Raw genomic sequence first — 25754 nt, 5'->3', positions numbered from 1 at the left:
TAGTTATAAGGTTTTACCCGCTCTATAAGCTATCACACTATATTACCCGCAAAAAAAAAAAGCTATCACACTATATGAGCCAACTGAGTTGTGAAGGAAAGCAATAGAAGGCCATAATACCCAAAATTATTGTCTTGTTCTTACAATATCTTAGCTAGGGTTCTTCATCATCCTAGTAGAGAAAATCCCCAATTATTCAGGATGCTTCACATTGGGAGTTCATTTTTATTTATCAGGAACGCCGCACCGGTGTCCAGTGCGGCAGGGCAGGGCTGGAGTGGCTGGACACGATGCACGAGTCGAGAAGCTCGACGATGCGCGGGAGCGTGGTGCAGCGGGGCACCTTGTACTGGTTAATGGAGGCGCCGCGTGAGATAGCATCGTCCATGAGCTCCTCGAAGGTGCCGGGACGGATGACGCGGATCTCGAGCGGTCCAATGGAGCCGTCCACCACCCGGCTCTGCCTGTACACTATGCTCAGGGCCTCCTCCATCTCGAGGCAGCACCCGTCGAGGGTCTCCTTGTCCACCGCGGCGCCGGTGACGAGCAGCTCCCAGTAGATGACGTAGTGCCCCGGGATGCGCCTGGTGCACGCGTGGCTGGTGTATGTTGGTGCAGCCCGAGGCTGCACCCTCTCTCCCTCTCTCTCTCAGAGGTGGAAGAAGAATAACAGTGACAGCACAAGAGATTTTCCGGCTGGCGACGAACGCCGCCGTGGGCGCACCACCGCCCTAGTCTTTTCTCTATTCAGCTGGCTCACAAAGCAGTACACAGCAGGGGGATTTATACGTGGAGTACGCACGCACGAACTGAGCACTCTACTCCCGTCCACATGCCCACGACGCCCACGATCCGCGCCGGCCGCGCTCTCGGCGCGCCACTACGCGCACGACGCGATCAGCAACAGATCGCCCAGGCTGCCCCCCTACTCTCGCTAACTACCTAACTGTATGCGGTAGAATCCAACGCGGAGCCTACTCACGCGCCTCCTGCAACACACACGAATAGTGGACTCTAATCCTAACCTAGAGAACGACCCAAACACACACCTGCCACGGCTACATACACTACGGGAGAGCTCCAGTGTCCCGACGGCTGCCAGCCGTCGGCACAGCACAGATGGCCGTCGGCACAGGCTGTGCCGACGGTGACCGTCGGCATAGCATCGTCGGCATAGTTCTGGTCGGGGACTCGCCCGATCACCGTCGGCACAGATCGGCCGTCGGCGTAGATTGTTGTGCCGACGGTATAACCGTCGGCATAGTATTTCAAAATTTTCAAATTATTTGATGAAAAAATATTCAAATTATGTTTTTTGAACAAAAAATATTTTTTTTATTTTTTTTGAACAAAAAATATTTTTTTTATTTTTTTTCAATTTTCTTCTTATTATTTTTAACTTGTTAATCTTTCACAATCACACTTAGTACACCTAATCTTAAGTCAAATTACACTTGTAGTCAAACTTCCCACTTGGTCACCCATCCTCACACTACTCCCACCCTAGCACGCTTAACTTTTTGGTTCTCTTTGGATGAGCTTCCATGAAAGAAATGACACCTTGTTGTTAATACTACCATATCAATCATATTAACCCTTTGGCCGTGATGCCACACCTCTATATTTTTGAATTCTAATCAATTACTTAAGTAAACAACAATGAATATATATATATAATAATGTAGAATTTGAAAAAACAATTAAATAATTTTATTTTTTTGTCTTTTTATTTAATATGAAATAATTAATATTGGTAAATGTAAATTTGGCAAATAATATGTCTAAATTGATCAGAAAAATGAGAGGAATACAAATATGACAGCCATATCATATTTTGAATCTACAAAGTTAATTTACCCAAAAATCATGTGCATTAGATCAAGTACCTCTAGTTTAAATCTAGTTGACTTCATTGAAAATGAGGTGGGAAACGGCCTCGGCATGGCATAGTTTGCCGAAATGAGGTCATATTTGGCACGTGTGTGGGTGCACCCGCACGCCCGGTACGGCGATACCGCATGTCCCGGGGGGCCTGTTTTGGCCAGATGGCAGTTTGAACGAAGTCAAAAAAATCCCACTGAGCCACGTGGCGTCATTTTATATGTCATAGTAACTATTCCGTTTGTCAAAACAAGGATATGGCAATTATTTTGAAAAACCCTTCATGAAAAGGGCTATCACCTCCGAAGTTCTATGGATTTTAGGGGAAATGAGGTGGGAAACGGCCTTGGCATGGCATAATTTGCCGAAACGGGGTCATATTTGGCACGTGAGTGGGCCCTAGGATGGGAAGCAAGACCCCGGGTGCGGATTTCTAATCCGACCCACGGGCGACCATCTTTTCATTTTTAGCGTGCCCAAACGGTTTTTATTTGTGAAGCAGCTACATGGGGCGCATTTTAGTATGACGAGAAACCTCCGTGCGATGATAGTAGACCACCTATGCACCACCTATCAAATTTCATGTGCATGCGTTGGCTTTTTGGGAAACCATGCGGCTTCCGGCGGTGTCCCGCCGAATCCGCTGGAAACTGACCGGATTTGAACTAGGGCTCAACTATCCATCGCTCCAGAAATTCCGGAAAAAATATTTTTAGTTCTACAACGCATCATTATATGTGCTAATTTTTGTCCGTTTAGTTTGTTCGCGAATGGGTGCACCCGCACGCCCGGTACGGCGATACCGCATGTCCCGGGGGGGCTGTTTTGGCCAGATGGCAGTTTGAACGAAGTCAAAAAATCCCACTGAGCCACGTGGCGTCATTTTATATGTTATAGTAACTATTCCGTTTGTCAAAACTAGGATATGGCAATTATTTTGAAAAACCCTTCACGAAAAGGGCTATCACCTCCGGAGTTCTATGGATTTTAGGGGAAATGAGGTGGGAAACGGCCTCGGCATGGCATAGTTTGCCGAAACGAGGTCATATCTGGCACGTGAGTGGGCCCTAGGATGGGAAGCAAGACCACGGGTGCGGATTTCTAATCCGACCCACGGGCGACCATCTTTTCATTTTTAGCGTGCCCAAACGGTTTTTATTTGTGAAGCAGCTACATGGGGCATTTTAGTATGACGAGAAACCTCCGTGCGATGATAGTAGACCACCTATGCACCACCTATCAAATGTCATGTGCATGCGTTAGCTTTTGGGAAACCATGCGGCTTTCGGCGGTGTCCCGCCGAATCCGCTGGAAACTGACCGGATTTGAACTAGGGCTCAACTATCCGTCGCTCTAGAAATTCCGGAAAAAATGTTTTTAGTTCTACAACGCATCATTATATGTGCTAATTTTTGTCCGTTTAGTTTGTTCGCGAATGGGTGCACCCGCACGCCCGATACGGCGATACCGCATGTCCCGGGGGGCCTGTTTTGGCCAAATGGCAGTATGAACGAAGTCAAAAAATCTCACGGAGCCGCGTGGCGTCATTTTTTATGTCATAGTAACTATTCCGTTTGTCAAAACTAGGATATGGCAATTATTTTGAAAAACCCTTCACGAAAAGAGCTATCACGTCCGGAGTTCTATGGATTTCAGGGGAAATGAGGTGGGAAACGGTCTCGGCATGACATAGTTTGCCGAAACGAGGTCATATTTGGCACGTGTGTGGGCCCTAGGATGGTAAGCAATACCCCGGACACGGATTTCTAATCCGACCCACGAGCGACCATTTTTTCATTTTTGGCGTGTGTGAAAGCCATGAAACCTCGAACATTATAGCTCATTTCTAAGAAAATTATTTATGTATTTGAAATATTCCATTTTTGATATTTTTATATGATAGATCTTGGTTTTCTGCAAAATTTGATATATTATACTTATTTTTCTCAGTTAGAATGATTTAGTTATGCTTTTTTGAAGATTGCCGTGGAGAAATAGGAGAAAGCTATGCCAACGGTATAACCGTCGGCACAGGTCTGTAGTGGAAAAAAAAATAAAAAAAATGTTGTGCCGACGGCCAGACTGGTCCTGTGCCGACGGCCAGAACTGTGCCGACGGTGACCGTCGGCACCTCCAGCCTGTACCGACGGCCAATTTAACGCCGACGGCCATCCTTGTCGCCGCGCTCCGGAGGCTCCTGTGCCGACGGCCCCAACATTTGGCCGTCGGCACATCGCCTAGCCGTCGGCGTACGGCAATTCTCCCGTAGTGATACAACTTAGACATGCACGTACATGCGGCTTATTTCTAACATACACCCCCTAAGCCACAACCTGCTCGTCGTCGATGTCGCGCCATGGCCGCTCCTACGGCCTCCTCGACGCTTGACGCTGCAGTCCACCATGATCAGCATGCCCCAGCTCATGCCCATGCCGCGCACTGACGCAGGCAACTCGAGCAGCTCGATCTTCTTCCTCCTCGGCGACCATCGCCGCGCTCCACACGCCCCCAGCTCGCGGCCTTGATCACGCACCAACACGATCAGCGCGGCCGATCCAGCGTGCCCAGGACGCGGTCTTCTCCTTCCTCGATCGTCCCGCACACGTACGCGGTGATCCAATCTTCTTCTTCGGCGACACACGCCGAGCTTCTTCCATGGCCGTCGCATGGCGCTGCTACGGCCTCCGTGGCCGCGCAGCTACTCCACGCCGCCACCATGCCGCACCACCGCGGCCTCTGCGCCACCACGCAGGTCCGCCACGGTCGCCGCGCTTGCCGCACATACAGCGTCCCCTCGCCGCCTCCGCGTCCACCGTGCTCGTCGCGGACCGACCGCGCGCCACGGCCGCGCCTCGGATCGACAAGGCTCTGATACCACTTGTTGGTGCAGCCCGAGGCTGCACCCTCTCTCCCTCTCTCCCTCTCAGAGGTGGAAGAAGAATAACAGTGACAACACAAGAGATTTTCCGGCCGGCGACGAACGCCGCTGTGGGCGCACCAATGCCCTATTCTTTTCTCTATTCAGCTGGCTCACAAAGCAGTACACAGCAGGGTGATTTATACGTGGAGTACGCACGCACGAACTGAGCACTCTACTCCCGTCCACATGCCCACGACGCCCACGATCCGCGCCGGCCGCGCTCTCGGCGCGCCACTACGCGCACGACGCGATCAGCAACAGATCGCCCAGGCTGCCCCCTACTCTCGCTAACTACCTAACTGTATGCGGTAGAATCCAACGCGGAGCCTACTCACGCGCCTCCTGCAACACACACGAATACTGGACTCTAATCCTAACCTAGAGAACGACCCAAACACACACCTGCCACGGCTACATACAACTTAGACATGCACGTACATGCTAGTCGACACCGACGCAGTGGCTTATTTCTAACAGTGTACTCCGCCACGGACGCGCCGCGCGGGCGGAGCAGCACCGAGGCCCGCTCCACGGCGCGCTGCAGCTCCGCCTCGTCCGTCTTGTCGAGCTCGATGGACAGCAGCACGTTCTTGCGGCGCACGACCTGGAACTGCGGCGCGGCGTTGTGGAACCCCGCCACGCGGATCACGTCGCCGACGCGGTACCGGTTCAGCCCGGCGTAGGTGGTGATCACCAGCTCGTACTCGCGCCCAGCCTCCACGCGGGCGAGGTCAACGAGCTTTCCCGACGCCGCCTTGCCGTCGTCGGCGGCCTCGTCGTCCATGGGGAGGAACTCGAAGTAGCCCATGTTGGGCATGATGGTATACGCCACCTCGGACGGGTCGCAGAGCGGGCGGAGGTTGATGCCGAAATAGCATTCCGAGGATCCGTACGTGCCGCTCACCAGCGGCAGGTTGCCGCAGTAGTGTCGCAGGATCGGGATGTACTGCGCCATGGCGCCGGTGACTATCACGTCGACGTACTTGGTGTTGGGCCAAATGCGGGTGACGATGCCGGCCCAGTCGCCGTTGCAGCACTCGTCACTACCTCAGGTACCAGTATTGCCGGCACTTTTCTTCGTGGCACTTTACAATATGCCGCTAATGATAGTGATTAGCGGCACTTTCTAATCAGTGCCTTAAATTACCATCTAATTTGTGGCATTTTTAGAAAGTGCCATTAATGTTAGATTATTATCGGTATTTTACCAAAGTGCCAATATTTTTTTTCCCGACAGTTTCTCAAAAAATGCCCGTAATGTTGCTTATTACTGGTATTTTACCAAAGTGCTGCTATTTTTCGTGGCAGTTTTTCAAAAGAGCCATCAATGTTGATGTATACTGGCATTTGGTAAAAGTGCCAGCAATCCCGGCATTCCCAACCCTCCAAAAAAAAACTGAAGGGCCTAAATGTAAAATTCGAACCAACCAACTGTGTCATTTTCCTCTCCCGCACCTACTGCTCTCTCGCGTCCTCGGTTCCCCAATGCGCCGCCGCCGCTCGCCGACGTGCAGTCCAACGCCGGCCGCATCCGCCGTCTCCATGCACTGAGCGAGCTTCTTCTTGGTCCCCTCCACCGGATCCCTACCCGCACCCCGCCTTTCCGCCCTTGAGCGCGACGCCGCGCCTAACCCTAGCCGTCGGGTTCGTCACTATCGCCGCCACGGCACCGCGCCGCCGCTCCTTCGAGCCCTCGCACGAAGTCCTCCTCCCCATCTCGCGACGGAGGGGCGGGGGGTGCTACGCTGCACCCCGCCGTGGCCGCCGTCGAGGACTGCATCATCGCCAGGGAACGGCCGCGAACGCCTCAGGGGCCTCATGGCCGGCCTCCGCTATTGGATAACGTAGCATAGAAAACAAAAAATTTCCTACCGCGAACACGAAATCCAAGCCAAGATGCAATCTAGAAGACGGTAGCAACAAGGGGATTATCGAGTCTCACCCTTGAAGAGATTCCAAAGCCTACAAGATGAGGCTCTTGTTGCTGCGGTAGACGATCACTTGCCGCTTGCAAAAGCGCGTAGAAGATCTTGATCACGGCGCCACGAACGGGCAGCACCTCCGTACTCGGTCACACGTTCGGTTGTTGATGAAGACGACGTCCACCTCCCGTTCCTGCGGGCAGCAGAAGTAGTAGCTCCTCTTGAATCCGACAGCACGACGGCGTGGTGTCGGTGGCGGTGGAGAACTCCGGCGGAGCTTCGCTAAAGCACGCGGGAGCTATGGAGGAGAAGGGGGCGGCTAGGGTTTGGGAGGGGGTGGCCGGCCACTCAAGGGGGGCGGCCAGGTTGTGTTCTTGGGGTGGCCGGCCCCCTCCCCTTGGCCCCTCATTATATAGGTGGAAGCCCCAAGTGTTGGACTACAAGTCTCCGAATAAGACCCGAACCCAAAACCTTCCATGTGATAGGAAAACCTACCCAAGGTGGGAATCCCACATGGGGTGGGATTCCCCCCTTCTATGTGGTGGGGTGGCCGGCCCCCTTTGGGGAGTCCACTTGGGACTCCTCCCCTCTAGGGTTGGCCGGCCATAGGGAGGTGGAGTCCCTCCGGGACTCCTCCTTCCTTAGTGATTTCTTCCAGACTTTTCTAGAACCTTCTAGAACCTTACGTAGAACCTTCCGGATCATTTTAAATCTTATAAAATGACCTCCTATATATGAATCTTATTCTCCGGACCATTCCGGAACTCCTCGTGATGTCCGGGATCTCATCCGAGACTTCGAACAAATCTTCGAACTCCATTCCATATTCAAGTTCTACCATTCCAACAGACAAACCTTAAGTGTGTCACCCTACGGTTCGTGAACTATGCGGACATGGTTGAGTACTCTCTCCGACCAATAACCAATAGCGGGATCCGGAGATCCATAATGGCTCCCACATATTCAACGATGACTTCGGTGATCGAATGAACCATTCACATACGATACCAATTCCCTTTGTCACGCGATATTTTACTTGTCCGAGGTTTGATCATCGGTATCACTCTATACCTTGTTCAACCTCGTCTCCTGACAAGTACTCTTTACTCGTATCGTGGTATGTGATCTCTTATGAACTTATTCATATGCTTGCAAGACATTAGACGACATTCCACCGAGAGGGCCCAGAGTATATCTATCCGTCATCGGGATGGACAAATCCCACTGTTGATCCATATGCCTCAACTCATACTTTCCGGATACTTAATCCCACCTTTATAACCACCCATTTACGCAAGTGGCGTTTGATGTAATCAAAGTACCTTTCCGGTATAAGTGATTTATATGATCTCATGGTCATAAGGACTAGGTAACTATGTATTGAAAGCTTATAGCAAATAACTTAATGACGTGATCTTATGCTACGCTTAATTGGGTGTGTCCATTACATCATTCATACAATGATATAACCTTGTTATTAATAACATCCAATGTTCATGATTATGAAACTAATCATCCATTAATCAACAAGCTAGTTAAGAGGCATACTAGGGACTCTTTGTTGTTCACATAACACACATGTATCAATGTTTCGGTTAATACAATTATAGCATGGTATATAAACATTTATCATAAACATAAAGATATATAATAACCACTTTTATTATTGCCTCTTGGGCATATCTCCAACAGTCTCCCACTTGCACTAGAGTCAATAATCTAGATTACATTGTAAGGTACCTAACACCCATGGCATTCTGGTGTTGGTCATACTTTGCCCTAGGGAGAGCTTTAGTCAACGGTTCTGACACACTCAGAAACGTATGTATTTTGCAATTCATTTGCGTCTTCACGCATCACTCATTTTCCAAATGAGTCGGCATTAGTGGAACCTTAATTCCACGGTCTGAAATATGTCACTAATATTGTCATACACAATATAGCTTCAAAGTTCTGACACTATCGGAACTACACCAAGTTCTCAAAGAACTTCTTGACTTAACATCCTCAGTCATTGTCAAAATAATGACATATTTTGCCTTCGTTTGTAGAATCCGTCACAATATTTAGAACTCTTCTAAATCTAACATTGTGCTACCTTTTAAACAACACTTAGCCTAATTTTGAGATTGAAATTTTATTTTATATGTGACAAAACTAATATCGGTGCAACACCTTACAGCGATTTGTTTGTCATTTCTCCATACAAAACTATTTATATATCCTTGGTTCTTCTAAAGTACACAGGGATATTCTTACTGTTTGTCCAATGATTATCACATGAATCATTCTGGTATATGCTCCTAACATTTTAGAGCACAGGACATCTGATTGTGTACATATTAATTGTGCTCTAAATCACTCATGTGTTTTTACTCATTGAGAGTCAGATACACTCAAGTTTTATTAAAACTTCACATGACAAGAACATTTTCTTAATATTTCTATATTGAACTACTTCAATATCCTTTCTATGTACTTTGACTTAAACTTATTATGTGTTTCAATCTATCTTCATAGATCTTGACACTAAATATGTTTCAGTCCATATCCTTTCATTGAAGTTAATTCTCAATGAAACCTTTTATAATCAAGTATATAATTACATCATTTATAACCAACTATATGTATCTACATAAAGTATTATAAATATGTCTCAGCGCTCCCACTTAATTTCTTGCAAATGCAAGCCTCTTCATCGTTTCTGATGAAATCAAAAACTCTTTGACTATTTCATCCGGTGAAGATTCCAACTCCGTGATACTCACTTCATCCAATTGAAGTTCGTTTACCTATCTAGTATTCCACGGACTAGCAAAACAATTGGTTGTATCTTGTATACACCTTTAATACACACTTCTGTTAAGTAATGTATTTTTCCATCCTACTATCATATCTCATGAAAGAAATATGTAGCGATTACTAGAATAATACACATAGACTATAATCTTATCGTAGTCAACTCTTTGAACTTTGTCGTAAACAACTTTTCGACAAGTCGAGCTTATTCAAAGATATTCCATCCAAGTCCATCAATTTTATAGATCCGTTTACTTTCAAAAAGTATTCATCTATCTTGGATTTCATGGCGTATAGCCATTTTAACGGAGTCAGGGCCCATCATAACTTCTTTGTATGTAGTTGGTTTATCATTGTTCAAAAACAATCCTTTGTTCACAAATCATTTATTTGATCACAAAGTAAACCATACCTACAAGGTTCAATAAGTACTTCGATCTCCATGACTATAACATTTTGTAGACATGGGAGCCATGATCGTCGTGGCCGCTTCCGGAACCAATTCCGATGCTGCGCTACTCTGATCATTATGCTCAGGTTCATAAACCTTATCAAGTTTTATTGTCCTCCCACTCAAATATTTCGCAAAAAAAACAATTTCTTGGAAATAAGTAAGAAACATCGACAAATACTTTTGTCTTTGTCTCCATAGTGGAAAGAATTCCCAATCAATTCTGTGGGATAACCAACAAAGACATTCATCCGATTTTGGTTGTAAACTTATTTACTTTATGCTATGCATTCCAAAATTTAAGAAAGGACTATTAGGGTTCATACCCATGCCATAACTCGTATGGTGTCATTTCAACGGATCATGATGATGCTCTATTTAGTGTAAAAGCGGTAGTCACTAAAGCATAATCCACAAAAATATAATAGCATCAATATTTTATCTCATCGTTGACCCAACAAGGTTTGGATACATCTCTCGGATACTCCATCATCACTATGATACTCCAAGAAACGTGAGTTGTAGAACAATTTCATAACTCTCTTAGATGTTCGCTAAAACTCGTAATTCAAATATTTCCACTATGATCCAATCATAGATATTTGACTTTTCTATTACGATGATTTCCACCTCATGCTGAAATTTATTTGAATCCATTCAAATGTTTCAAACTTCTTCCTTATCGAATATATCCACATATATATACTCAATTCATTGTTGGAAGTTTTCATGAAATAGAAGAATCTCCCGCACACACCTATGCCCAGTGAACCACATACATCATCATGTATTTTTTTTTTCACTAAGTTAGTTGCCCGTTCAACTCTTGGCCTATGAACGGTATTTTAGTCATTCTCTTTAGAAAAGATTTGCAAGTGCCAAATGATTCAAAAATCAAATGACTCCAAAAATCCATTTGCATGGAGTTCCTTCATGCGTTCCTCTCTAACATGACCTAAATGGTGGTTCCACAAATAAGTGGAATTCAAATCATTTGCCTTATGGCATTTTAGCGTCAGTGTTATGTATGTGTGTTTCACCATTAAGATTTATAATAACTTATCCATCATACATGGAGTCATGTCATAATTTGAACAACTCATTGTTTTCATTTGACCAGAGCAAAATAACAATTATTAAGTTCCTTATTATAAATTCTAAGGGTTAGATAGAATACCAACGACGAACATAATAACACTTTATTTTTGTTCCAGACGTGCATTCCTATCATATTCCTTGTCAGTCACTTAGGCCATTGTATTCTTGTATTGTGTTGTTTTGTATGACACTTCATACCAACCAATATGGTACAAATACCCAAGAATTTCATTATGTGACCAAACGAGGAATACATCCATAACATGTATATCATTTATATACACCTGAGCTAGACTTTCTAGTCGTTTCTTTCTTTCTGCCAAAATATCTTTTGTAGTTTCTCTTTTAGCTTTCCTCATTCTCAGAAAATACTTCACCTTCAATAACTTCTAGGTTTTGTTGGTCAAATACCAATAACCTTGAGGTTCTTACTTTGAAGTTGATCATCATATGACAAGTGTTTCAGATTTCACTATTAGTAACTTTGTAATATGATGAACAATTTCACTCATAATTTTATCCATCATATCATGACGACTTTTCCGAGACCATGTTTGTACATGCTAGGCTCGTAAAGTTTAACCTCAGTATTCGCATGTGCAAATCTGGCTTGCACCCGTTGTATGCACACGTAGAATCTATCACACCCGATCATCACGTGATGCTTCGAAACGACGAGTCTTAGCAACGGTGCATACTAAGGACGATCACTTCATGGATATGCGAATATCGTTAGTGCCCCAATAGTTGGAGGATTGGGACGCCTTGCGTCTTCAACCTTCGTACATTCCCATAAAACTTATGAGTTTATGTAGTCTCACCAAATTATATTCTATCATCTTGCAATAAGGTCTTAGATATCGCATATATCTCATACCTTGATTATTTCTGAAAACTAAATTTTCAGCTCCTTACTTTTCAAACAGATTTGAACTTCAAGTTTCACTGAGACAAGATAACTTTAGGTACTAATTGAAACCATAGCTCTTTGAATCAACAATGTGAGGTTTACTAAAAGTTTGCAATAGGACTTAATCATTTCTTGATTCTTTAACAATACGGTACCAGTCCGTAAAGTTTCTTGTCAGATTTTAACAATATTTCTATCTCAATTACAAGACTAGCGCATGGTAGAAAACGGATGCCAATACTACAAAATTAATTCAAAATACTACTCGGACTATGTTTATGATAATTAGTTCATGTTTTAATCTAATTACTAATGAACTCCCACTTAATACAACATCCCTCATAGTTGTTAAGTGGTACACGATCCACATCCACTACACCAAAACCGATCATCACGTGAGATGATGTAGCTTCAATGGTGAACATCAACATGTTGATCATATCATCCATATGACTCGTGTTCAACCTTTCGGTTTCCGTTGTCCCGAGGCCATGTCTCGTACATGCTAGGCTCGTCAAGCAAACCCAAGTATTCCGCGTGTGCAACATGGCTTACACCCGTTGTATGTGAACGTTGAGTCTATCACATCCGATCATCACGAGATGCTTCGAAACGACGAACTGTGCAACGGTGCATACGAGGGGAGAACACTTTATTATCTTGATATTAATGTGAGGGATCATCTTTATAATGCTACCGTCGCGATCTAAGAAAAATAAGATGCATAAAGGATTAACATCACATGCAATTCATATGTGATATGATATGGCCCTTTAGTCTTTGCGCCTTTGATCTTCATCTCCAAAGCACGGACATGATCTTCATCATCAGCGGGCATGATCTCCATCATCGTTGGCGTAGCGTCAAGGTCCATGGCGCCGTCTTCATGATTGTTCACCTCATGTAGCAACTATTACAACTACTTTGAAATACTACTCAACATGAAATTTAAAGACAACCATAAGGCTCCTGCCGGTTGCCACAATACAATAATGATCATCTCATACATAGTCATCATCACATTATGGCCATATCACATCACCAAACCCCGCAAAAACAAGTTAGACGTTCTCTAATTTGGTTTGCATATTTTACGTGGTTTAGGGTTTTCGAGTGAGATCTAATCTACCTACGAACATGAACCACAACGGTGATACTAGTGTTGTCAATAGAAGAGTAAATTGAATCTTCACTATAGTAGGAGAGACAGACACCCGTAAAGCCTCTTATGCAATACAAGTTGCATGTCGAACGAGGAACAAGTCTCATGAACGCGGTCATGTAAAGTTAGTCCGAGCCGCTTCATCCCACTATGCCATAAAGATGCAAAGTACTCAACTAAAGATAACAAGAGCATCAACGCCCACAAAATCATTGTGTTCTACTCGTGCAACCATCTATGCATAGACACGGCTCTGATACCACTGTTGGATAACGTAGCATAGAAAACAAAAAAATTCCTACCGCGAACACGAAATCCAAGCCAAGATGCAATCTAGAAGACGGTAGCAACGAGGGGATTATCGAGTCTCACCCTTGAAGAGATTCCAAAGCCTACAAGATGAGGCTCTTGTTGCTGCGGTAGACGATCACTTGCCGCTTGCAAAAGCGCGTAGAAGATCTTGATCACGGCGCCACGAACGGGCAGCACCTCCGTACTCGGTCACACGTTCGGTTGTTGATGAAGACGACGTCCACCTCCCGTTCCAGCCGGGCAGCGGAAGTAGTAGCTCCTCTTGAATCCGACAAGCACGACGGCGTGGTGTCGGTGGCGGTGGAGAACTCCGGCGGAGCTTCGCTAAAGCATGCGGGAGCTATGGAGGAGAAGGGGGCGGCTAGGGTTTGGGAGGGGGTGGCCGGCCACTCAAGGGGGGCGGCCAGGTTGTGGTCTTGGGGTGGCCGGCCCCCTCCCCTTGGCCCCTCATTATATAGGTGGAAGCCCCAAGTGTTGGACTACAAGTCTCCGAATAAGACCCGAACCCAAAACCTTCCATGTGATAGGAAAACCTACCCAAGGTGGGAATCCCACTTGGGGTGGGATTCCCCCCTTCCATGTGGGGGGGTGGCCGGCCCCCTTTGGGGAGTCCACTTGGGACTCCTCCCCTCTAGGGTTGGCCGGCCATAGGGAGGTGGAGTCCCTCCGAGACTCCTCCTTCCTTAGTGATTTCTTCCGGACTTTTCTAGAACCTTCTAGAACCTTCCGTAGAACCTTCCGGATCATTTTAAATCTTATAAAATGACATCCTATATATGAATCTTATTCTCCGGACCATTCCGGAACTCCTCGTGATGTCCGGGATCTCATCCGAGACTTCGAACAAATCTTCGAACTCCATTCCATATTCAAGTTCTACCATTCCAACATCAAACCTTAAGTGTGTCACCCTACGGTTCGTGAACTATGCGGACATGGTTGAGTACTCTCTCCGACCAATAACCAATAGCGGGATCTGGAGATCCATAATGGCTCCCACATATTCAACGATGACTTCAGTGATCGAATGAACCATTCACATACGATACCAATTCCCTTTGTCACGCGATATTTTACTTGTCCGAGGTTTGATCATCGGTATCACTCTATACCTTGTTCAACCTCGTCTCCTCTCGTATCGTGGTATGTGGTCTCTTATGAACTTATTCATATGCTTGCAAGACATTAGACGACATTCCACCGAGAGGGCCCAGAGTATATCTATCCGTCATCGGGATGGACAAATCCCACTGTTGATCCATATGCCTCAACTCATACTTTCCGGATACTTAATCCCACCTTTATAACCACCCATTTACGCAGTGGCGTTTGATGTAATCAAAGTACCTTTCCGGTATAAGTGATTTATATGATCTCATGGTCATAAGGACTAGGTAACTATGTATTGAAAGCTTATAGCAAATAACTTAATGACGTGATCTTATGCTACGCTTAATTGGGTGTGTCCATTACATCATTCATACAATGATATAACCTTGTTATTAATAACATCCAATGTTCATGATTATGAAACTAATCATCCATTAATCAACAAGCTAGTTAAAAGGCATACTAGGGACTCTTTGTTGTTCACATAACACACATGTATCAATGTTTCGGTTAATACAATTATAGCATGGTATATAAACATTTATCATAAACATAAAGATATATAATAACCACTTTTATTATTGCCTCTTGGGCATATCTCCAACATCCGCGCCGCGCACGGAGGCCCGCCCTTCGAGCCGCACGCCACCGTCATCGGCGCCGTCACCCTGCGCCGTTCCGCAGCCATCGAGGCGCTCCGCGCCGCCGTGGCAGCCGGCGTCGCCCCCTACACTGCCCGCATCACTGGCCTGGGCCGCGACGACTTCTTCTACCAGTGCGTCTACCTCCTCCTCGAACCCACCCCCGAGGTTAGCATATACTACTAGCTCTCCCTCTCTTCCTAGGGATTTCCTGCTTCCGCAAGTGCGAATCGAGAGGTCGATTGGTTCCGGGGTGTGATTTTCTCCGTGTTTCGAAGTTCTCTTTGTGATTGCTGTAAACGTGGCGCTGCATTATCTGACAGAGGCTGAGCTAACACACTAGTCCCGTCTTTGCAGGGAGTTCTGTAGATGGGAAGGAAACTGATGGCAGCGTGCTGTCGCACTCGGTGCGTGTTCGGGTGGATGATCTTTCTGTTTAGTACCTCTGCTTGCTGCTTACTGTCATTTTGATCAGTCAAACTATGCATATTGGCAGGTCCTCGGGGATGCGATGAGTCTGAAGGAAAGTAGTGACCAGACCTGCTCATCCTCTGTAATCGACGATGAAGGTTGCACGAGGAGGGGACCCACTGTTGTGGCCAGGCTCATGGGTCTGGATTCCATGCCCGCGGCAAGCTCATCCTGACCCTACCCGATGCCTTTCTCCGGGCAACATGCCTTCCAGAATAATGCCCATGATGAGTTGATTGGCAGAAGCTATGTTGGCATCTCGAGTCCTCATAAGATGCCGAGTAGTCCTATTGACCGGTTTAGCATGGAAACGCTGCCTCCAAGATTTGCCAGAAGGACACTCTCAGTTCCACAACAGAAGCTATTCTCCCCAGTCAAGAATCCCAATCATGTATCAAGCAGAAATGTTGCTGATATAATGGAGGCTGCATCTAGGATCATTGGGCCTGGAGTTGAGAACTCTAGCTCTTATAGAGTTGGTGATGTTGGGTACTTGAATGACGTGCGCGCCTTCAACCCGAGAGAGATTGTAAGAGTCCAGGAAATGTCCCAAGCGGCAAAGAAGCTGTGACGTCTCAGCTTCTTCTAAGCCACCGAGTGGAAAACTGTCGGATGCAAGCTCAAAAAAATGTCTGTACATTCTGTCTTCAGTTTTCCCCAAATGTTTTTGCTCTGCTCATATCACATTATCTGAATTTTGCAGGTGATCAACAAAAGTGACCACTTCTGCGCCCATTTCATTGAGATTTCATTGAAGTTTGTTCTCTCCTTGTTATTTACTCCCACATGCTTTCAATTTTCTGTCAGTACATTCTGTCAGCACCTAGGACTCGAACAGTGAGTTTGAAATGCTAGTACCCTACTCCTGCGGCTTTTGTTACACTAAATCTCAATGCAATGTTTTTAGAATTCTATAATCTCCATGCAGATACGTTTAAGAAGGATGAAGATGTCTGAGGAGAACCAGGCCTCCAGCGCCAGTTCTGCTGAAACAGGAATTTCAGAGTTTGAGGGTAGGCAAACCGTCTCAGTCTTCTGTAAAAGTATTTCATCTCAGATACTTCTATGGATTTTCCCATGAAAGTAAATTTGAGTTAGTCTTGCTTAATTGTTTTACGATCAATGTATTTTTTGTGTGATGGAACAATAATGGCCAGCATAATTTCTGAAGAATAACCTGCTAGCTTAATTACTTATCTGGTGAAGAATAATTGTAAGATTGAGACTTAGATAGGGCACTTTTACATACTTTGGATCTGAACCACTCAATGCTCAATGGCATTTGAACCATGGGCTTTTGAAAATTGTAAGAGTGAGACTTAGATAGGGCACTTATAGAATATGAATAGTGGACAGAGTCGTTGTCCAGCTGTTTGTTTGCAGAGATATCAGGAATTAAGCAAGCAAAGGCTTGATCAAGCTATTCTTATCTTTGTGCAAAATTTTAGAAGTTCGTATGTAGGGGACCAAGCCAAGCATTCTTAAGCAAAATCCGATGACAGAATAATATTGTTCGCTGCATTTTGATATACCTTCCTGTCATATCATGCATAAAGCATTAATTCTTTGATGCAACAGTTGTATCCAAGATTGTATTGTCATTTTCTCATGTAGCCGTGTTCAGCATGATGAGAACTCATATTTGTATTGTCGTAGCAGCTACGGAGTATATAATTGGAAAGCTTCTTCTCAAGTTGGAGATTACAAAGTTCATCATGGCAAATCATTCTGTAAGTGCCTCATAGTAGCTTTCGTTTCATGAATGACAATAAAGTAATATCACCACCAAAAAGCTACAGTTGATGGTACTTAAACCAGCATGAATGACAATAAAAGCCATGGCAAAAAGAGAGGAGAAACTTCTACTATTTGAAGAAGCTGATGGTAGACATCTACTTTCACTTCTGAACGATGAAACCCTATTCCATGATTATGTGTTTAATCAAGATGAATTTTCTTCTCGTATGAACATCTTTCAATTAATTTCCTCTCCTGGGACAGTGAATTGACTTCAACTTCAATCGAAAAATATGTTAATAAGAACAGACAAGGTTCTTCGTGAGGGAGACTTAACAAAGGAAGTATGATCGGAATTCGTCACAGGGGAGGAGAAATAGGGCAGCTATGTCTCAGCGTGCCTAGACAGCGTGTAACTCAAAAGGCTAGACAAGTATGGCTGCCACTTGTAGATTAACTGTATCGATATTGCTGGAAAGGGTGTTGATTGAAAGGGTTGGAAATGTCACCACCTCCTTGCCTTGTTCAGGGTACCGTTTTACATTTATTATTATCTAGCGCTCTATTGGTAGGCTGTAGAGACTTCGATGTTTATTGTAGTACAATCTTTTCTGTGTTTCCAGGTCCTCCTAGAGGGGACACCACATGGGTGACTTCGTTCCTCAGGATGAATTTGAGAAGTTCATGACACGTTGTACTGATCCTGCAGCACAAAAGGCTACCAAAGAAGCTGCAGAGAAGGCTAAGATTCAGGCCGACAATATTGGGCACACGCTTCTGTCTAAGATGGGCTGGAGGGAAGGTTAGTCCTTGAATACTTGATACCAGAGTTCCATTTCTCTAGTAAATGCCTTTTGGCATTATAGAATCTTACTTGACCTATTTGGATTGTGGTATACCTAACTGAAGGACACTGCCTATTTGGCCTATGTCCACAAGTTCATAAACAATCAAATTGCTTGATTTGTTTTTAAATTTCTAAACCAACTTAGCTGGAGTGCCTTAACATGTACGTAGTTGCTTGGACATAAATAAACTCTAAGTGCAGTCACTATAAATACCACTCTAAAACTCAAGTGCTAGTGACAGGATACTTGTGTCAAACCTGACACAACATGTACTTGGTGTATTTATGCAGTACATAAAGAGTGGAACAGACATGGATGTTACTGCACTCCCCATGAAATCAACTGGGTACAGTAATACTGATAGGTCATTGTTATCTGTTGTACCCATCAGTGACTAGCAGTCATCAGTATGTTTGCCTTACTGTTTGTGCTAAAGCTTTTCCATAGAAGCTGCCATTGTTATCATGTTGTAGGTTCAAGATTGATAATCTCCTTACCTTGTTTCATTTGCATGCAGCACATTTGTATTAATCATAATTCACTGATTTTTTCACATGTGTTATGTTGAAATTGCAGTGTCATTGATAAGATTGAAGGCAAGGTATAAATGATGCTTCGTTGCTTAAAGTCTACTACTATATACTTTTTTCTATAGAACCCAGTTTTCTGTAATGCACGACCTACTTTTTAGCCACTTTAAACATGCATGGGTTAATCTCTTCAACGAGCATGGTTAAGCTAACCCCCCTAATTCTTATTCATGTGCTCAGAGCCTTAACTGTCTAATAACACATCTCTGTTGAGCTTTTACTCTCTATATACATTTCGATACGAGGTATTGTTACAGGATAAAAGTAATTCTTCTTTAAGCCATTATGTTCAGTTTTGACCTATTACCTGTGTAGAACCAACTAATATTTAGTTGCTACAAATGATTTTATTTTGTACTCTAATATCTTTCCTGTAATAGGCTCCATAAAGCTTTTGACCTACTGAATTTGTAAGTGCGATTATTAGACGATTTTCTTCACATTATTGCTGCAATTGGATTTTATTTTCGCAATGGGTAATATATCTACTTCCCTGATATAAGGAACATAACTACTTCTGTGTTTAGTCTGTTTATTCTAGATGTGATGGTAGGATGCTGACATTGGAGGAACAAGCAAGCGAATCGGGAACAAAGAACCTTGTTGGTCAGACAAGTAAGATGGAAGCCAGTTAGATGAACCATGTTAGATGAACCTTGTTGTGTATTTTATCTAATGGTTTCAAACCATGTTGTTCATGATGTGGCGATGAACACTGTTGGTCATGGAAGTTAATTAGATGCATGGATTGTGAATCCTTGAATGTTTCAAAATGTTGGTTTCAAACCTAGATTGCTTGGAAATATTGGTTTTAAACATTGCTTGATTTCTTGAGTGTGATGTATGCTTAATTGTAGATTGCTTGAATGTTTGCTGACAGTATAGCAACCTTAAAAATGCCTAAGAAAATAATCAGCGGCACCAGAATTAAAAGCCTGAAAAAGTAATTGTAGGCATCCTTTAAAAGTGCCGGCAAAAAGTTTAGATGGTATCCCTAGAAAATTGCCAGTAAAAAGATTTCGTGACATTTTTCGGAAAGTACCGGCAAAACGATTCTATGGCATTTTCGGAAAGTGCCAGCAAAAAGATTCCATGGCATCTTTTAAAAGTGCCGGCAATACTAACTAGCGGCATTTTTGGAAGTGCCTTAAAATACAATTAACGGCACTTTTCTAAAAATGCCGGCAAAGACCTACCTCGACTGGAATAAACGCAGCACTTTTTTTGTGCCTTAAAAAATCTTTGCCGGCACTTTTGGTGCCTTTGTCGGCACTTTTTTGTGCCGGCAATCTGGGTACCTGACGCAGTGCGTCCCGTACGAACTGCGACAGGTCGGGGTCTGGCCGGATGATGCCGGATACCGCCTGGCGCACGGACGTGTCGGTGACGCGTGGGGTGAGAATGCCGGCGTCGATGTCGGCGGCGAGCTGCTCCCAGTTGAGCTGGAGGAAGCGGATGGCGCGCAGGAGGCCGGCGGCGAAGACGGCACCAAGGAGGAGCACGTTGTGGCGCTGGCACAGGCCGCACAGCATCTGCGCGTACATGCTCTGGAACACGTCCGCGCAAAGGAAGGCCGCCGTCGGGCTGGTGTAGCTGCGGTAGGGTCTGTACGGACGCTTCTTGAGCTGCTCGTTCTTGTAGTAGCTCGTGAGGACAGGGCGCGCCATGAGGCCACTCGGCGTCCTCGTCTCCTGCTTCACGAAAAAGAAGTAGAGGCCCTTCCCCTTATCAAGTCCAGGCATGTACCTACGGGATTACGAAACATGGATTGAGCAGGGCATCACACCTGATAACTGTTAAATGGAAATGAGTGTGCTCATTCGTGGACGTACAAGTTCATAACTGCCATGAAGAGATTGGAGAGCATCTGGCGGCGGTCGTGCTCGTCCTCGACGGTGGGTATCAGCTTGCACTCGCCGGCGGACGTGCCGGAGCTGGTGAAGAACTCGGAGACGGGGTGCGTCGACAGGATGGGCGATCGGTCTCCGTTGACAATGCGCTGGATGTAGGGTTGCAGAGCGTCGTACGACACCACCGGCACCTTGGCCCGAAACGTGGCGCAGTCGGTGTGGCCGTCGAGGCCGCAGTTGCTGAGGTACTCCGTGCCGGCGTTCCGGGCGAGGATCTCGGCCAAGACGCGCTCCTGCAGCGAGTCCACGTCAGAGGTCATCTCCTTGATGAACCGGAGCTTCTCGGCGTCCTTCGCGTTCGCCGCCTCCGACGCCGGCGGCGATGAGACCGCGCTCCCGAGAGCCGTGCCGATAGCTCTCGATTCATCGGTCGTGGCCGCCATTGGCTCGATCCGGAACACTGACCACGAATGCGAGATTAGCTAGAGCTAGTAGCTGAAGAAATATTCGTGAGTTGCTACTTGCTAGTATGTGACCTGTGCAACACCTTTATAACTAGGGGGAGATTGAGCTCGCCGATAAGGACACACCGCCGCAGCGTGCCAGCGTCCTTCGCGTTAATGGATCACCGGCTCAGCTGCAAACTTTATTGCGACATGTACGCAGCCATGCGGGCAAAGCTCTCCCAGCCGTTCTTTCCCACGCGGGCCAGCCACACTGAGCGTCGCCATAGACGCGAAATAGCTACACAGCTTACTCACTGAATCTTACATCAATATCATGTTTTGCCTTTTTAGCGAATTTGTCAAGTGGCCCACGCACATGGAGGCCGAAACATTTTTGTCGCCCCCTAGAGGTAGGATCAACGATCGAACAACTCTGATGAACAACGAACAGAGACGGAGGTTTTATGTTGCTCAAACTTCTGCAACTTTTCTTCGATCTCTTCTTGCCGTTTATACTCAGTACAAAGGGAAAAAAGACGTCGCCCATGATCCGTGGTTCTCGTGCCATCCCACGAGCCGACCGTGATCCGCACGACTCGCTCAACGTTGTTACAAACAACCTAAACACTAACCGAAAACATCTAGAAACGGCTTAGTCTAATTTGACGGAATACAACGCCTAACACCTAGCAGCAGGGTTTATCATCAATCGCCCCCTAAACTTTGTTGCTCTGCTTGAGTGAATTCCACTTTTTACCCTCTATTTATGCATTTGTGACACTAATTACCCCATTGAGTACAAAATTGTCTAGATTGCGCATTCTAGAATATTTGGATTCTCGTTTTCTAGTGTGTATGCATTGGGCAAGGTGTGAGGTGATAACCGACACTCAAAAATATCGGTACTAGGACGAAGAGTGTAACAATTGGAAAAGAGAAGTCTAGATATAATTATCAACAACGACGCCCGATCATTACAAATTCTAGCACACCACATCGATGAAACACGCCTATCCTATCTATCAAAAACAAGGAAAATGCTAAACTCGGGTAAAACCATATTTATAGTGTCCTAGATGTGCTATTTTTGTAAAAGTTCCACTAAATGAGGTAATTAGTGTCACAAATGCATAAATAGAGGGTAAAAAGTGGAATTCACTCTTATTTTAACAATGACAATCTTGTCGCGCTCCTGGAATCGAACACGCCCAAGGGGCTTCGTCAGATATCCGCAAGCTGCCCGATCATGCCGGTGAACTCAACGATGACCTTGCCTTCAAGGAAGCATTGTCTGATGTAGTGGTTCCTCGATGTCTTCGTTGCGATCATGCTACACCGGGTTCTTGTAGAGTGAAATGACATTTGTCGTCCACCTTGATTGTCGTCAGAGCTACGTCCTCTCTGGTGAGATCTGCAAGCAGACACTAAGAGCTAGATGCCTTGTTATGCCGCTGTCATGGCCACGATGTACTCTGCCTCGCAATGTTCTTTTTTTAAGTGGCACACAACACATGTCGACCGGCACTCTCTTTATCGTGTTAAATTATTCTAAAGTTCACGGAAACTCTTCTAACATAAGATATCAAATGAAATACCACCTAATTAAGTCCCAGTTATTGTTCATATATTGTGTAACTTGGTGTAAATTTTGAAAATTTAGCACTACAAAAGACAAAAAAAATGTAAATGAGATTTAAGTGGGATCCCACTTACATCTCTATTCTAATCGGTCACTCGTCTGATTACATCGACTCGTCGGACAACCCCTATGGAGTCGTAGATTCTGGCTGCATGGTAATTAAGCAATGGACAAATTATTGTTGGGGAAGTGGAATAATGCATGGCAAGCAAGGTACCAGATATAAGTCTCATTTTCCTGAAATCCCAAGCCAGCCCAAAGAAAAGGAACTTTTAAAATCTTGCATAGGCTAAAATAGTTCGAACCCTTCACTGTTTGGGGCTGAGTTGGGCAGGCCGTGGCCCAGGTTTCTACAATAGAGCTCCGCCACTTTGTAACACCATGATCATGATGCACGGTTGGATCTCCAATTCACATGAAAAATAAGAGTGAAACATGCAAAGGAGCACATAGTTCATTATTTTCATGAAGAATGATCTACGTGCTACTACCATTCTAGGATACATAATGCTGGGAACATGCATGGCACCTTTATTTGAGGTGGTTAGTGTTTGAATCAAATAAGAGTAATTCGAATAGTAAACATGAAGTCGTTGTAGTATAGTGGTAAGTATTCCCGCCTGTCACGCGGGTGACCCGGGTTCGATCCCCGGCAACGGCGATTTTTCTGTTTGCACGCCATCCTTCTCGAAGCAACCTGCTAATTTTTTTTTTAATTATATTGGGCTGCAACCTGTGATTCTCCGCTATTTTTTTCTCGTGTTGGCACCAAGCTGCTAATCTCTTCCTTTGTGATTTAACATCTGAATTCCAATCACCACCGCATGATCGATGTGCTACCTATGTTCCCCTATATGTTCTCTTTCTTTTGTCTAGTGGCCTAGCAGCTTGTGATGTATTCCCCCATTTCGTTAATATATACTAGCTGGAATTGTGTTCTTCATATTAACTAGGCTACACTACACCGGTCAATAACTAACATTTATACTGTGCAAATTCAAGTGCATTTGTATGCTGGTATTCTGCTAATTGTATTTTGTATCTCGTTGTGCTTTTTTTTTGGTGTTCTTGAGAAGGATCTAGATCTAATATAGAAGTTCACTAGAAGTACACAATATGTGAAAAATAATAAAGATTACACCAAGGTACTTGGACCACCTAATGATCACTCTTGCCGCCTTTCGCCGGTCCCCTACCAGAGCCGCCTGGCATTTTTTATGACAGTTAGGAAGTCTTCGTGCATGTGCCCCTAAGGACCAGCACCCCAGAGCCAAATTTATCATCATTGAACCCGTCATTGAACCCTTGAATTGATCTAAATCTTCTAACAACAAACCTATTACTCACATAGACGAGACGTCACATAGACTACATGATTTCCTGCCCTCCTCAACGCCACTTGCAAGATCGCCGCCAACAAGGAGGCGGATATACCTCATTATTCATATTTTACTAATTCGAAACTTAATTTGAAAGATCACCTTGCCAAGAAGATACGTGCTCGATTCCCGCCGCTCGCCTACTTAATTAATGTAGTAAACTACTATGATAAAAAAAAGATTAGTGTAGTTAACTGTCTAACTACTTGTATTAAATTAAGTATTAATTAGGTGTTAGTCTAGTACTCCCTCCGTATATATATCAGTTTACTAGTCTTACCCATATCCCTAGGTCGTCAATTTGACCTATATAATTTAAATTATATAATACAAAAATTATATCATTAGAAAATAAAATATCTAAACTTTCTAATGATATAATTTTTATAACATATAACTAATGCTAACTTGATCAAATTTACGACATAGGGATACGCGCACGCCTAATAAACTGTGTGAGAGAGAGTACCGTATCCGTTACCCTTCTTTTGCATCCCACTCAAAAAAAGGGCGCTACAAAGGCGGAAAAGTCGATTTAGAAGGTGGCAGACAAACACAACACAACATACTACAAGGAATAGAAAATGCAATATCAACAAATATGTAATTTGGATTTCCAGATCCGTAGATGATAGTCCCGACGCATTAACTAAAACAAGTAATGCTGTTGCATTCCCTGCGTCCTCAGCGATTGGACGGTGCGCGCGTCGCTCGGTGGACCAGGGTCGGTGCGTGGGCTACCGTTTGGACCTGGCCTGCCGTTGCATGCTCGACACGTGTTGACTTGGAGGCTCCTCTATTCTCCCCATCGATGCGTGCTGCCTGGTTGTTTGACCGACCGCATTTCCCTAGCTGCCGGCGGCTTTGCTCTCTATTCTGGCAGCTCCTCTCTCTCCGCTGGCGGATCTTGCCGACTTCCGTACTCAGTTGTTCTTGCTTTTGCGATTTTGGTCTGGAGGGGCGTGTTCATTCGGCCGGCTTGGTTACCCGAGGTAAGTTAATTCTTCCTGATCTTTTCTCTTTTTTCCCGATTGCTCTGCACTTGTTATTCATGACCTAGGTTCTCCTCCACTCATTCCATCTAGGAGGCGGTCGTCTTCTCCTACCTGCCCACACCTCTTCTCGATAAGCCGCGGCCCAAACTTCTCGATCCATCGCTGCCCTGCAGATCCTGGCCATTCCAGGGAGAGAGGGGCCATCGGAAGGAGGGAGAGAAGGTAGGACGGAGATATGGGAGGAGCAGCACGACGGCGGATCCGCCTGCCACGCAGTCGGAGCTGACGGGCAGAGTAAACACGTCCAGTGCGAGGAGCAGCAGCGCCACCAACGACGGCAGCAGGTTCGCCGTGATCGACTAGGAAGGCTTCTCTCACTCCCCTGTCCTTCTAGATGCAGTTTCATGTCCTCCCACTTATCTGCTCGCCATCCCCACAACAATGGCACGATGAGTTTAGGACACTGATTGTGGGATTTGAAGTATTCTAAAGGCCAAGTAGTCTGAAAAATGGATGATCTTAATATCACTTCAAGCAACTGAGGCCAACCTGAACAATACTCTTTTTTTGATATGCTCCTTTGATGGGTGATG

The 25754-nt window shown here is 45.1% G+C and overlaps 1 protein-coding gene and 1 non-coding gene across 2 annotated transcripts; one reads left to right on the top strand and one right to left on the bottom strand.

Moving 5' to 3' along the window:
- Positions 1 to 232: 232 nt before the first annotated feature.
- LOC124666777 (indole-3-acetic acid-amido synthetase GH3.8-like) lies at positions 233 to 21145 on the bottom strand. Its single transcript, XM_047204106.1, has 5 exons — positions 20685 to 21145; positions 20156 to 20598; positions 5277 to 5848; positions 1887 to 1888; positions 233 to 599 (listed from the first exon to the last, which is right to left on the bottom strand). The coding sequence occupies exons 1-5, from the start codon at positions 21143 to 21145 to the stop codon at positions 233 to 235; spliced, it is 1845 nt and encodes a 614-aa protein (XP_047060062.1).
- Positions 21146 to 23376: 2231 nt separating this feature from the next.
- On the top strand, positions 23377 to 23448 carry TRNAD-GUC. The gene has a single exon. It is a non-coding gene; the product is annotated as a tRNA-Asp (tRNA).
- Positions 23449 to 25754: the final 2306 nt, after the last annotated feature.

The sequence above is a fragment of the Lolium rigidum genome, chromosome 6 (assembly GCF_022539505.1).
Source record: "Lolium rigidum isolate FL_2022 chromosome 6, APGP_CSIRO_Lrig_0.1, whole genome shotgun sequence".
Classification (NCBI taxonomy): domain Eukaryota; kingdom Viridiplantae; phylum Streptophyta; class Magnoliopsida; order Poales; family Poaceae; genus Lolium; species Lolium rigidum.
The sequence above is the reverse complement of the archived record's forward strand: the minus strand, read 5'-3'. Positions and strand labels throughout refer to the sequence as shown.